Source organism: Lutzomyia longipalpis, chromosome 2 (genome assembly GCF_024334085.1).
Source record: "Lutzomyia longipalpis isolate SR_M1_2022 chromosome 2, ASM2433408v1".
NCBI lineage: Eukaryota > Metazoa > Arthropoda > Insecta > Diptera > Psychodidae > Lutzomyia > Lutzomyia longipalpis.
This window is the reverse complement of record NC_074708.1, coordinates 13,060,288-13,075,306: the sequence shown is the minus strand read 5'-3', so window position 1 is coordinate 13,075,306 and position 15,019 is coordinate 13,060,288. Positions and strand designations below refer to the sequence as shown.

The window sequence follows — 15,019 nt, the reverse complement described above, 5'->3', positions numbered from 1 at the left end:
AAATGCCATTATGGATTTACTTCATATTTTAATATGTTATAGTTGAGGTTAAGACCTTTCCAACGATAGCTCAAACTCGAAAATCTATGGAGCCGTTCCCGAGATATGGCGTTTTAAAGATTTCTTGGGGGATGACTTTTCAACTTTTCCCGACTTTGCGCGAATTTAAGTTAATTCGCATTCCAGTTTGCTCTCACAAAATTGGTACACTGAAAGAAACACAGCTCTCGTAAGCTTGGTCAGCTTACCAGTACATTTTATTTTCTTTGTTTATTTATTTGTTTGTTGAAAGGTATAAAGGAAAGGACAATTTGACAAATTTTTATGAATCCTTCAAAGGTTCTTAAACGAAAAAATTTTTCTTCCTTTTTTTAGTCCCGCTTCAACAATCATCCGGTGCTCAATGATCGGTATCTACTTCTAATGCTACTCGGTAAGGGTGGCTTCTCTGAGGTGCATAAAGCATTTGACCTCAAGGAGCAGCGCTATGTGGCTTGCAAAGTCCACCAATTGAACAAAGACTGGAAAGAAGACAAGAAGGCTAATTACATTAAGTGAGTGACTTCCTCCGGGGAACCAAAAAAACAAAAAAAAAATCCATTTAAAAACCACTAAAAATTGTCTCACAAGTGTGGGAAATGTTTGTAAAAAAGCTTTAAATAACTTTTTTTGTAAACATTTTTTATTATTAATTAATTAATTAATTTTTAAATGCAAAAACATCCCTTAAAAAATTACCCCAAAAGCCTTATTTTTGCCTAACTTCTAGACATTTTTATTTATTAATTTTTCTTCTAATATTTATCTCTGTGTGTTTGCATTATTATTTGTTTTTTTTTCTTTTTGGAAAAATATGTTAATTTGTTATTTATTTTTCTTCACGTGCAAAGGCATGCACTGCGAGAATACAACATTCACAAAGCGCTCGATCATCCGCGAGTAGTGAAGCTGTACGATGTGTTCGAAATAGATGCCAACTCCTTTTGCACTGTACTGGAATACTGTGATGGTCATGATTTGGACTTCTATCTGAAGCAGCACAAGACGATACCGGAAAGGGAGGCGAGATCCATTATAATGCAGGTAAAAGTCGTTTTTCTCTTTTGATTTTATTATTTTTTTGTTTTTGAGACTTTTTTTTAAGAAGAAAAAGGATATTTTTCAGTTTTTTTTTCAAAAAGAAATTGACAAGTTAACTTTTTTTTTTTTAAGTTTTCTTTTGGGAATATAAAGCAGAGATAAAAAGAAATTTGAATTAACTTTCTAAAGAAAAACTTCAGAAAAAGATTTTAAAAGAACAATTTTTATTAGATTTTAAAAAACTTTAATAACTTGCCAACGTTAGAAATGTCAAATTATCAAGAAGATATGTCAAAAATTAGAAGAAATGCGTTTCACGTTAGAAAAGGATCGTCAAACGGTTAAAATGAAAAATCACACGTTAAGAATCAAATGTCAAGTGTTAGACAAGAAACGTCAAACACTACAAAAATGTTAAATATTTGAAAAAAAGAATGTCAAACACGAAAAAAGAAACGTCACATGTTAGAAAGGGATAGTGAAATGATGGAAAAAAATCATTAGAAAGGAAACATCAAATAACGTTATAATTATTGTCAAAAGATTGAAAGGAGATGTCAAACGTTAAAAATGAAATGTCTCACGTTAAAATTAAAAAAGGAATGCAAAATGTTGGAAAAAAAAATGTCAAATGTTCAAAATGTCAAATAAATTGAAAAAGAACGACTTAGGGTAGAAAAGGATCGTCCAAAGGATAAATAAATATACATATATAAGTACAATGATGGTCCAGCAGAGTAAAGGGAATGTACTGGTAAGTTTCACTTACGGGCTGTGATTCTTCCTTCAGATGACAGTCAAAGTGTGGTGAAGTACAATGATGGTCCAGCAGAGTAAAGGGAATGTACTGGTAAGTTTCACTTACGGGCTGTGATTCTTCCTTCAGATGACAGTCAAAGTGTGGTGAAGTACAATGATGGTCCAGCAGAGTAAAGGGAATGTACTGGTAAGTTTCACTTACGGGCTGTGATTCTTCCTTCAGATGACAGTCCAAGTGTGGTGAAAATTGAGGTGGACAAATTTTTAGGAATGGCTTTCTCACGCAACGAATCACAGCCAACGCGCATGAGTAAGCCTTTCCCCAGAATTTACACGCGTTGGCTGTGATTCGATGCGTGAGAAAGCCATTCCTAAAAATTTGTCCACCTCAATTTTCACCACACTTGGACTGTCATCTGAAGGAAGAATCACAGCCCGTAAGTGAAACTTACCAGTACATTCCCTTTACTCTGCTGGACCATCATTGTACTTCACCACACTTTGACTGTCATCTGAAGGAAGAATCACAGCCCGTAAGTGAAACTTACCAGTACATTCCCTTTACTCTGCTGGACCATCATTGTACTTATATATGTATATTTATAGGTTTATATATTTTTATATTTTTTATGTATAAAAAAGGCGCCCCGCTTCGCGGGGCGCCAATTAATTTGTTTAAAATATATGTGAACAGATGAAAGTAATTGTTGATGTAACAAAATGGCAGAAGGCGGCCATTTTGAATTTTGAAATTAGTAAAATCTGATAGGTCATGCCCACTATACCTGATGAAACTTCAATCGAAAAGTCTTTATCAAGTACCGTTAAGCCGATATAAGGCAATATTACAACAATCGGTACATATGGAAACCTGTTTTGGTCTATATCTCTGAAACCACGACATAAATTTTTTTTATTTTTTTTTGGTTAAAAGGTGTGCCTATCACCTATAACATACTAAAATTTAATCGAAATCTATCGTCCAGTTTTTGAGATATTAATCGAAAACTGGTCGAAAACTCATCGAAAATTTTGTTTTTGATTGTAGGCCCTCTAGCGGTAACTTTTGAAAGTTCCTATGTATAGATAATTGTAGACCTCATTGAGATCTTTCATTCAAAACCGGTTTGGTCCAAATCGGTCAAGCGGTTTAGGAGTTATAGCCCACTTACGATAGAACTCTATATTTGCTAAACCGCTTGTCCGATTTTTGGAAATGAAGTATCGTTGAAAAGGTCTTAAGGGCCCCTACAACATATTAAAATTTCAGACCTCTAGCTATAATAGAGGCTGAGATATAGCAAAAACAAAATTGAAAAAAATTCAAAATGGCGGATGCAGGGGTGGGGGGCTGAATTTGATATCATAGTTGGACGACTTCCAGTCGATAATTGAACTTTGCCGTTGACCACAAGTCTCTATCTATTACCGTTCTCTTGTAATTGAGCTCCAAACTACGGCCGGACGGCCGGAAGGACGGCCGGACGGCCGGACGGCCGGACGGACGGCCGGAAAAGTTTTTCGGCGCATACGTTTTTTGGAATGTGGGGACCCTAATTCGTGCTCATACCAAGTTTGAGCCCGATCCGACGACCTTGAGTTTTAGAGTGGACACAGAAGCTGTGCTATTCTTTTCTTCGAAAGAATCACAGCTAAAAGTAAAAATAGAAACGTCAAATGTTACAAATGTCAACTGATATAAACGAAACGTCAAACGTTTAAATTACACAAAAAGTCAAAAACTGCTTATTCTAATGCAATAACCACTAATACAGTTTGGTAATCACAATCTTCATAAACCTTAAACATCAAAGTTCTTTTTTCTTTCATCATTCCTTATCACTGTTAATTTAACACTTGGAGGATTTTTATGGACACCATGGCCATTTCGAGTTTTTAAATCGTCATAGATTAAAATGTATTGGACCTATCATGATAAATATCACGTCTATGTGTAGGGAATTTCAATTATTTTAAGTTAGGTGTAAGAAAACCTTAAAAAAGTTTTTATTTTTAAAAGATATTTAAGGTCAAAGTCGAAATTATACGCGGAGGATGAAAATGGTCACTGTGTCCATTAAAATTCTCATACACTTTTGACAGCTTTTTGAGGTTATGTTTCCCCATATTTTTCTAATCGGGATCTCTTACTCAAAGAACTGAAGGAAGTGATTATTCAGGCTCAATAAGAAAATTGGCAAAATTGTAGCAAAAAGTTTTATTTGAATTGGCAATTTTGCATTGATTCTACGCAACTTTTTTTCATTATCAATTTTTTTGATAAATTATTTAGAAATTAGGTGCAAAAATGCTTGAATTGAAATAGATTAAGAATTAATTAAACTTTCGATACTCATTCAATAGGCAAATCGACAATTAACAAAGCATTTAATAATTGACCTTTTTATTATGATGGACACGGTGACCATTTTGATCCTCCACGTAGGTAAAAAGTGTTAAAAGAGGAAATGTCAAACCTTTAGAAAATGAAAGTCAAATTAAAAAAATCAAACGTCAAATGTTAATTAACAAACTTCAAAAATTGATAAATGATAATAAAGAAATGTCACACAAAATGTTAGAAAATAAATGTTATAAATTTTAGTTAGTGATGTCAAAAAGTTAGAAAAGGCAACGGCAAATTTTAGACAAGAAATGTCAATTGTAAGAATGGAAATGTCAGATCTGGTTGTCATTCGTTCATTTATGTTAAAATAATCAAAGAAAGCTTTTTTTTTTAAAGAGTTTTAATTTTTTTTTTAAATTCAAAGTTTTTAACCGAATTTTCTTGTTTTTTTTCTGCCATGATTTTTGGCAGGTTGTTTCAGCGTTGAAGTACCTGAATGAAATCAAACCACCAGTCATTCATTATGACTTGAAGCCAGGAAATATCCTCCTGACGGAAGGGAATGTGTGCGGTGAGATAAAAATCACAGATTTTGGATTGTCAAAAGTCATGGATGAGGAGAATTACAATCCTGACCATGGCATGGATTTGACGTCACAAGGAGCAGGAACTTATTGGTGAGTTTTTCCTCTTTTTTTTGTTTGTTCTCTCTTTGACACTCAAAGGATTCTCTTGCATTTGCTTCAGGTACCTGCCTCCGGAGTGTTTTGTCGTTGGTAAAAATCCACCGAAAATATCATCCAAAGTCGACGTGTGGAGCGTTGGTGTGATATTCTATCAGTGTCTCTATGGGAAAAAGCCATTTGGACATAATCAATCCCAGGCCACCATTCTCGAGGAGAATACCATCCTGAAGGCGACTGAAGTTCAATTCTCGAACAAGCCCACAGTTTCCAATGAGGCCAAGGTATGTGTTTGTGTGTCTGTGTTTCAGCTTGTTTTTCTCCCCCCCCTTCTCTCATTTAATTTCTCCGCATAAATACTTTTTTTTTTATCACGTGGTGATAGCATGATAAGATGTCTTTAGAGGTATTGAGGAGAAAACGAAATTAAACAAAAAAAAGAATCATTTTTTCTTGCATTCTCAACATGCCAAAAAAAGATCGTCTGCGTACACATTAAATGATACAAGTTCGGCAAGCATGAGAAACCCTCAAGTACTTTTGAAGAAGAAAAAAAAATTGAGGAATTTTTGCGATAAAGTTGTTTTTCTTGATTGATTTTTATTTGCCATTCAAAAAAAAAGAGAGAGAAGCAAAAATTTTGTTTAGACAAGAAAATTTCATTGAGTAGAGGATTCTTCGTTCTTCGTCAAAATGTGAAGTTGATCATTCATTAATATGCAGAGAATAAACCATAAAGAGTCAATGTGAGGAATTTTTAATGAAGGAATATTGAAATTGTATTTTGTGGTTTGTTTTCAGTGGAATCAATCGCACTGATTTGTCCATTTAATTGCGATTTAATTTTAATTTAATTTATGCATTGATTTTTTTTTTTCAATTTTCAAAGTTTTTGCGATTAGTTTATAAAGTGGAGACTTTTTAAGGGCTAAAAAAGGTTCGTATTGAGGTTTTAACTTTAGCCAAAAACTGAGGAAATAATTTTTAATGAAATGTAGTTTGGCTAAATTTGGATTTGGGAACGTTTCAATTGATAAAAATCCAGAGAAAACTGCTAAAGTTGATAATAAATTAAAATTTTGAATTCTCTAGCTGTTAATATGAATTCTAAACTTCTACAAGATCACCTAAGTATGCTTAAAACAAGCTGAGATCTTTTTAAAAAAAAAATAATTTCCGGCTTTAGAATTTTTAAAAAAATCTGTTTTTTTTTGTAATTTAAAAAATTAAATGTCAAATATTAAATAAGGAAAGAAAAGGATTTTAAATAAAATGACAAAATATAGGAAAAAAATGCCGAACGTTAGAACAGGGATGTCAGAGGTTAAAAAACGTAGATACCAAAAGTTATAAAAGTCAAATATTAGAAAATCAAACGTCAAACGTTAATAAACAAACTTCACAAATAAAAGAAAAAGAAATGTCAAACGATAGATAAGAAATGTTAAATATGTTAGAAAAGGAACGGAAATCTTTAGAAAGAAAACGGCGAATATTAGAGAAGAAAATGTCAAACATTAAAAAAAAAACGTAAAAATTTATTAAAAAAAAGAAAACTCAAACGTTAGGAAGAGAGACGTCAAATTAGAAATTTTAACGTCTAAAATTCAAAAAGAAACATTAAACATTAGAAAGTAATTATCTAACGTTAGGAAGAGTAACGTCCAATGTTAAAAAAATGTCAAAAGTATTAAAATAAATGTCAAACGGTAGAAGTGAGATTTCAAAATATAAAAGAGAAACGTCAGAAATTTAAAGATAAATGTCAAACATAAAAAAATCAAACGTCAGGAAAGGAACGACAAACGTTAAAAAAGAAGTGCCAACGTCAAGAAACGTCAAGAAGGGAAACGTCAAACACTATAAAGTAATTATCTAACGTTAGTTAAAAAACGTCCAATGTTAAACAAATATCAAAAGTAGTAATAGAAATGTCAAACGTTAAAAATTAAACATCAAAAATTAAAAGATAAACGTCAAATATTTCAAAAATTTAAAATCTCGGGAAAGGAACGACAAACGTAAGATAAGAAATGTCAAATGTTAAAAATAGTGTCAAACATTAGAAAAGAATTGTATAAAGTTGATTTAAAAAAAAGAACGTTAGTCTTTAAAAATTTAGCGGAACAAATTAAAAGAGAAACAAAAGTCAAACATTGAAAAGTAAATGTTAAACGGTAGAAAAGGAAAGTCAAATGTTAGAGAAAGAAACGTCAAATGTTAGAATAGAAATATCATAAGTCATGCTTGTTCCTTTTCTTTTCTTTATCTCTTTCCTGTTTTATTCTCTATCTTTTACTCCTTCTTCCTTTTTCTTTTCTTATTTCTTCTACTTTCCTGTTCCCTTCTTTCCTTTCAAGTTCTTTTATTTCATTTCCTTTTCTTTTCTTTCCATTCTTTTAATTTTTTTCTTTCCTTTTCTGTCTTCTTCTGTCATTTCCTTTACTTCTCTCTTTTTCCTTTTTCTTTCTTTTCTAATTTCCTCCACTTTCCTGTTTCCTTCTTTTCTTTCATTCCCTTTCCTTTCATTTCTTTTCCTTTTTTACTTCTCTTCGAATTAACTAATAAATAAAAAATTTCTCAAAACAAATAGAATTTCTCACAAAAGAAAATTTTCTTTTCTTCTTTGCAGAGTTTCATTCGTGGTTGCCTGGCGTACAGGAAGGAAGATCGAATGGATGTATTCGCCCTGGCGAGGCATGAGTATCTTCAACCACCGGTGCCAAAGCATGGCCGACAGGCCAATCAGCAGCAACAGCAGCAGCAACAACAGGCGCAGCAACAGCAATCGGGGTCGGGTTCGCAAGCGTCCCAACAACCCGGGCAGACGTCCTTTTCCGTTGGGATGTTTGGGAATTTAAATCAATCCAGCTCATCTTAGTCTGCCTCTGGCAATCTCATTGTCTCACAGTGAAGTTTTTCTTTTTTTTTTCTTTTCTTTTTTATCCAATGCAAATTGAGAGAGAAAATAATAAAAAAAAAAAACATCCAGAGCATTTTGTGCTGGATGTGGCGCCTGAAGAACAATCTCTTTCTCAAAATGGGACATTTCGTGTGCACACGCCACGTTTCACGAGGAACAAGAAAAAAGGGTGCAAGAGTGCGCGCACTTTGAAGGAGGACAGAACGAAGAAAAAAAAATCCGGTTGTGATAACAAAAAAAAAAAAGTAATCTGTATAGAGTGTGTGAGTTTCTTTCGAAGTGGGAGGGGGTGGTGTGTTGTGGCAAAGTGCGTATGAGGAAGGTGTGGTGATGAAGGAGATGAGGAGATAAGAAAAAAAAACGGAGACATCTGCAAGTGCGCTGCCGGGAGAAATGGAGAGAGAGAGAGAGAAAGCTTTGGAGATCTTCTTGCATTGCGCGGTATGTGCCCGGAGAAATGACAAAAAAAAATAAAATGAAGATATTAAGATTAATGAAAAAAAAAGATGAACAAAATGATAGACTCTATATTAAAAAAAAAAAGTTGACGCCAAATTCTTTTGACTTTATATTAAAATTAAAAGTAAAAAAAAAAGGAAGTAATATTAAATGACAAAAAATTATCACGTTAAAGTATAATGTAAGAAGAATTTCAAAAAAAAAAAAATGAAGCGTGTGAGTGAGAAAGAGAATAAGAGAGAGAGAAAGAAAACAGATGGCATCCTATTGTGGGGTTAATAACTCTCAAAATCCTTGTAAACTAATAGTTTTTATACGAGAGAGCGCACGTAAAAAAATAAAAAAAGGAGAATATGCAAATTTCTACGTGAAGATTAAAAAAAAAACTTTAAAAAAAAATTGCAATGCTAAAAGGTTTTAGGGGAAAGAGATTAAAAGAAAAAAAGGGAGAAGAATAAGAAGAAATCTGTGAGCGCTTAGAGACGTTGTTGTTTTAAATTTCACAGTTAAAATTTTATTAATTCTTGTGAATAATTTATTTATTTCCAAAAAAAAAAACACAATATTGCAACACTGTGTAAATTCTAATAAATGATTAAGTAGAAGTATGTAATTATTGTCTCTTTAGGTGGAAAGATTAATGCAAAAAAAAACATGAGGGGAGATTGAAAAAAATTTAAAAAAAAAAGAACCTAAACCACAAAAAGATGCAAATTTTCAGAGCAACAAAAAAAAACTGAGAGAGTGACGTGAAGTAATAAAAAAAGAAAGAAAATAATCGATTATATATGATGAAAATATATTACAATATAAATAGGTACAGTTTTTTCAATTTATAACATGAAAAAAAAATGAGAATGAAGTGAGAGAAAAAGAGTAGTAGAGTATATAAATAAAATTATGTAATTAAAGTGAGAAAAAAAAGAGAAAAAAATTGAAAAATGCAAAAGAAGGAAAAACAACACGTGAAAATAATTCAGAGAGAGAGAGAGAAATCTATTTAATGTGAAAAGTTGTTTTTTTTTTCTTTCTTCAAAAGCACGGGAAAGAAAAGCAAATTGAATGTATGAAAAAAAGAAATGTATTTCGAATGCGTGTGTTTGTGTGTGTGAAAAACGTGTAGATATTTTGATGCGAATGTGAGGCATAATTATTATTTTTAAGGTGAGAAAATGAAAGAAAAAAAAATGAGGAAAACATTTCCTAATAAAAAAAAAAATATCAAATTTTTAAGAAACATTGTACCACAAAAACCTAATTCAATAGACCGTGAAGAAAATGACGATTTTTCATTAAAAAAAATCATTTTTTTTTGTTGTAAAAATGCCACAGGGATGAAAGGAAAGAGATTGTGCTGGAATTCTTAATAAAAAAAACTTGCCATCTGTGGCAAAAAAATTCCTCAAACTTCAATGTAATTCCAAGAGATTGTGTTTTTTTTTCACGTTAAAATGCCTGAAAATTCATCCTTTTTCCACATTTTCTTTTCTCTAATTTCCAATTGCAAAAAAAACATACACAAAACACATTAAACTTAAAGAGATTGGAAAGAAAAAATGCGAGGAAATTGAATTTTTTGTATTCAAAAAGGGAAGAAGGAGGAAAGATTTTATTTTTGGGTTAAGTGGTTAGTGCATGGATATCATGACTTAACGACCTTTGGTTCGAATCTTAATAAAAACTGTTTTTTTTTTTAAATATTTTATGGATTTTTTTTGTTGAAATTGCTTAAAGATCTTTTTTCAATGATTTTTTCATTCAAAAACTTAAATTTTGAAGGATTGTGAACCATTGAAATTGTTTTTGAAAGGTCACTGAAATACAATTTTTTCTTTGGAATAAAAAGGAGTTTATTCATCAACATGTAATAAGAATGTGTAGGGGTAACTGGGGTAAAATGGTGAACGAGAAAAAAAATAATGATAGGCCTTATTCAGCGACCAAGAAACCCATGAAATCTTTTAATTTTGTAGGGGAAGACGGGGTAATTTGGCCACTTTGGCAAAGTCATTAATGGGAATATCTCAAGTATGGTAAATGCTAGAAAATCCATTTCTCCACAGTTTATACTCCCCATAGAGATAATCAATCGTACCAAGTTTGAGGAAAATCCGATCATTAGATTTTCTTTTATTTGATAAAAATCATTTTTTCACTTTTTCAAGTGCTTTTGGCATTTTGAATGTACGTCATTTTCGAAAAATTTTTAAAACTTAAAAATTAACTTTTAAGCCATTAAGGGTCATTGATCCCTCATAAACACGATAGTGACATCCATTTTCCGATATCTCAAACAGATTTTCCTGTGGAAATGGTTTTATCCGGAAAATTGGAGTGGGGTAATTTGGCCACTTGAGTTTTTCCGGCACATTTTCCGACGCACATTTAAGATATTTATTGTGGTTGTGCCTTTTAATATTTTCTTACAGATTATAAGCAAAGTAGGATAAAAAATTTTATCTAAAAAAAGAAATTTACGATAATTTGAAAAATGGCCTTTTTTAGACTTTGCCCGTTTATGGTTCAGAAAATGATAAAGTTTGAGGCTCTGTTAAATATTTTTATATGGCAAATTACTGGAAATGAATCTTAGATAAATATCCTATCTTCCAAAAAAATAATCGAAAAAATAAAATTTTTTTATTGTTCAAAAATTTTCATGTTTAATAATTTGTGCGCCAAAGTGTCCAAATTACCCGTGCTCGGGGTAATTTGGCCACTAAGCTAAGGGTCCAGGAAAATGGAAAATTCACCCATTTCTCATCGAGATAGAGAAAAGTGTTATATGGGAAAGTTGTAGGCCGGAACATTTCCTACAAAATAGGGCTATTTGTTTTTTTTCGTACTACCACACTTGCTTGATATATCCCAAAAAACCCCAAAGTAGCCAAATTACCCGTCATCCCCTACTGAAATTTTAAGATTTCAAGCGAATTTTAAGGGTTTCTTAGTCGCTGAATTAGGCCCAATATCTCAAAAAGTAGTTATCATGGGAAAATTCAATGATTTTCATGGAATTCAGGAAAAAAATATCTACCGAAAATTCCCTATTTTACCCCAGATTCCCCTATACTATCAATATATGCGTTATCTTGCACAGGGATTTAATGAAAAATGGAGAATTTTTCATACTTTTCGTTTTTTTTTTACTGAAATCAGCTGCTGGAAAAATATTCCCTTAAAAATGCAAACAATGACGTCATTTATGTGATTTTTGTTTTTTGTTTTGAATATATGAAACATTACACAATGTTTCATCGATGATTTTTGTCAAGGTATTCATGAAACATTTTTGAAAATATTTCTCATATAGATCGTGAATGACGATGAAACTTTGTTTCGCCGGAAGTAACAAAAATCTTCTGATTAACATCCACAGAATAAATATCTTGATAAAAGAGGGCATGTTTCAATGTTTTTATGTTTCACGTTGAACGCGAAATGGGTTAATTCGATCAACAAATAAAAACAAAATTAATTAATTTTATTTACAAGAAAATGGATTTTTATGCGGAAAATTCGGAAAACTCACTAAATTCAAATTATTTTCAGAAAATTAAATATTTTGAAAAATGTTTCAAAAGCAGACGAAACATCAGCACAAATGCTTCGTGTATTGAATCTTTTGGTGACTGCATGAGACAACGTTGAAACATTTAAAGGGCATTTCTCACATAAAGTTTTTTCTTTGATATTTTATATAAAATCTTGACGCATTTATTACTTGGGAGAGTTATAAATTTAATTTAATTTTTTTGCGTCCGCATGAAACATAGAAACATTGAAAGATGCGGCCATTTTATTACGATATTTATTTTAGAAATGCTCTGAGGGGATATTTCTTGGCCAAAACGTCTTCTTAGACCTATTCTACGTAAAATTAACGAATTTATATTTCCTAAAAATAATTAAATTAATTTAAATTGATGATAATTCAAACTTTCACTTATGAAGGAAACACAAAAAAAACATGTTGGTGACGTCATTGTTTATAAATATTTTCAGAAAAATCTGTTTGAGTTTTCTCTGCTGATTTCAGTATTTTTTCTAAATCTATTGCGGTCCTTAATTCTTAAAGAATTCTTAAGAATATATGAAAGAGGACATGACCTGAGTATAAATGAATATACTCCTTTCAACAAATTTTAGAAAAATAATAAATATTTATTAGCTAAAATACCACAATCCCAAACATAAAAAATCTTTCCTTAACTTCCTTAAATCCTCACAAATCAGCTCAATTTTTTATGTCTAATTTTTTCTCAAAATCAATTTAATAAAAAAAAAAACAAATAGAGCAGACATTTTTGTTTTTTATAAAAATTCATAAAACATTAAATGGAAAAGAATAAGAAAATTTAGCAAAAGAAAACAACGTGCTGTGCAGGAAATTTCATTTAAACCGAGATGAATGTTTCAGAAAGTCTCAATTGTGTTCCAATAAAAGCAAAGAAAAATTCCTCAAGAGTAAAAGTAAAAAAAAAAAGTTTAAAAAGTGGAGAAGAAAGGATGTGAGTGAAATGTTTTTCTTTCTCACGCTGGATAGAGCAATACTTGGAGAGTCGAAAAGGGCTTTTTTTTTTAAATTAAAAAAAAAAAGTTTTAGGGCATTTCATTGATTTTCCGCGAATTATTATTTTTTTCAATTTTTTTCCGTGGGTTTTCAGAAGAACTTTTGTATTGGAAATTGTTTTTTTATTGCTAATATTTTCTGTTTTATTTATTTTTTAGTTTTTCTTCGAGAAAACATTGCTCAAAATATGAAGTGAAAACATATTTTTTATTTCTCTAAATAAGGTTTTTTTGCGCGCTCGTCATTGCCTATTTTTTTTAAATTTAATTTGAAGCATCTCACTTTTCATTTTTATTTTTTATTAAATTGAAAAATTTCTGTTTTTAATGGCCGCAAAGTGGAAAGAAAAATTTATAATTGTTTTGCGAAAATATTTAAGGAATTTCTTTAGATTTCAATGGAAATTTTTATTTTATTTATAAAACTATTCAAAAAAAAAAAATAAAAGAAGTTGCAAAAGAACTTTTTTTTTCAACAAGACTAAAGTTTCTTTTTTATTAAAAAAAATCAGAAAATAAGACCTATCCAGTGAACAAGAAACCCTTGAAATCTTTAAAATTTATACTGAAATTTCAAGATTTTAAGCGAATTTCATGGGTTTCTTGATTTCTGCATAAGGGGCTCAATGTTTGTGAAAAATGAAAACTAACTTTGCGGCTAATTTGAAAAAAAGTAAAACTTCATTAATCCGTAAAAGCTTTTTCTTCAAAGTAATTTCATTTCATTAAAATTAAATCCGAAAGAATAACGCTGTGACATTAAAAAATATAATATTTATCAATTAGATTTTTCAAAAAAAAAAAGTGAATACATTTTTCAAAAATAAAATGTGTTGTTTCAATCCATCTCTCGAATATTCTAAACAAACCAAAAAAGTTCAAAAAGAAAACTTTTTAAAAAGAAAAAAAAATATTGAGAGAAGGAATAACAACGAAAGTGAAAAAAAAGAAACTTATAATAATGAATAATAGAGAAAATTTACTATTGAACTAAAGAGATAATGCTTTTGATGACGTAAAAAAAGTAAATGAAAAACCTTAAAAAATAGGCATTAAGTATTTGTAAAAAAAATTACTAAAATGTGAATTTTTCAGGAATGAAAATGATGAAATAAAAGAAAAATAAATCGAGGTAGATGAGCCACAGTGTTATAGCAATTCTGACGAACAAAAAGAAAGAAAAAGATTTTCTTTTGCCATTTAACCAGAGAAAATTATTTATCAAAATGAAGCAATTTTTTGAGTTTTTCAAAACGCGATTTTTAATACAAATTCCAGGAATGAAGAAACAAAAAAAAAGTAGCGTGAAATGCAACTTTGAAAAAAAAAGTGAAATTCTCTGAAGAAACCACAGAAGATGAAAAACTAAGATTAAAAAAAATCATGAAAATAATAGTAAAAAAAAAAGAAAAAAATAGTCTCTCATACATTTACTATTTAAAGAAAAAAAAATAATGAAAAATGAAAAACAGAAAATAATCTCTAATTAAACAGTGTTAGTAAATAATGAAAAAAAAAATAATCACCAATCATGATAACCGTAAACTTATCCAAGAAAAAAAAAGAAACTCCATCTCCTGCAGACGAAGAAAACACGAAGCGTTTGAAGGACAAAAAAAATTTTCTCAGCGTACTTTTAGGACTCACTAAACCCTCGGCAAAAAGGCGAAAAAAAGATGAAGAAAAAATTAAGCAAAAAAAAAGAAACAATTCAAGGAAAATCAAGTGGAAAAAAAATGAAAGAATAAAAAAACATGGACAAAAAAGAGTAATTGAGAAAATAAAGTAAAAAAAAAACTAATTAATATGTATTATTAAATAAAAGTGAAAAAGGAAAATGAAAATGGAAAAAGAGCCTAGTGTATTATTAATATATATATAAAATATTATTATGATTATTATTACTTATTATTATTATGAACTTATGAAAGAAAAAAAAAGGAAGAAAACCATATTTCAAGCTTTTCATTTCACTCACGCCCTTCGCGTTTCCCCTCGAACCAGAAACAGTTATTTTTTAACGATTTTTTTTTAAATTTATTTGTTTTTTTTTGTCTTTGAGTCACTCTATGAAAGATTTTTTTTTATTTTGAGAATTTTTTCTTTGCTGTTTTTTTGGAATCTTTTGAGTTTATAATTATTATTAAATTTATTAATTATTTTGGGTTTATCCTTCTGCAACGTTGAATCGATTTT

The 15,019-nt window shown here is 30.3% G+C and overlaps 1 protein-coding gene across 15 annotated transcripts in view; it reads left to right on the top strand.

Moving 5' to 3' along the window:
• Positions 1 to 14,777, top strand: part of LOC129790674 (serine/threonine-protein kinase tousled-like 2) — a 98,141-nt gene extending 83,364 nt beyond the window's left edge. For all 15 annotated transcript variants that reach the window (XM_055828318.1, XM_055828328.1, XM_055828326.1 and 12 more), the window contains 5 exons: positions 376 to 554; positions 891 to 1,083; positions 4,658 to 4,863; positions 4,934 to 5,153; positions 7,502 to 14,777. In XM_055828318.1, coding sequence (XP_055684293.1) covers positions 376 to 554; positions 891 to 1,083; positions 4,658 to 4,863; positions 4,934 to 5,153; positions 7,502 to 7,750 — 1,047 coding nt within the window. In that variant the 3' untranslated portion in view covers positions 7,751 to 14,777. The remainder of the gene's footprint in view (positions 1 to 375; positions 555 to 890; positions 1,084 to 4,657; positions 4,864 to 4,933; positions 5,154 to 7,501) is intronic.
• The last annotated feature ends 242 nt before the right edge of the window (positions 14,778 to 15,019 follow it).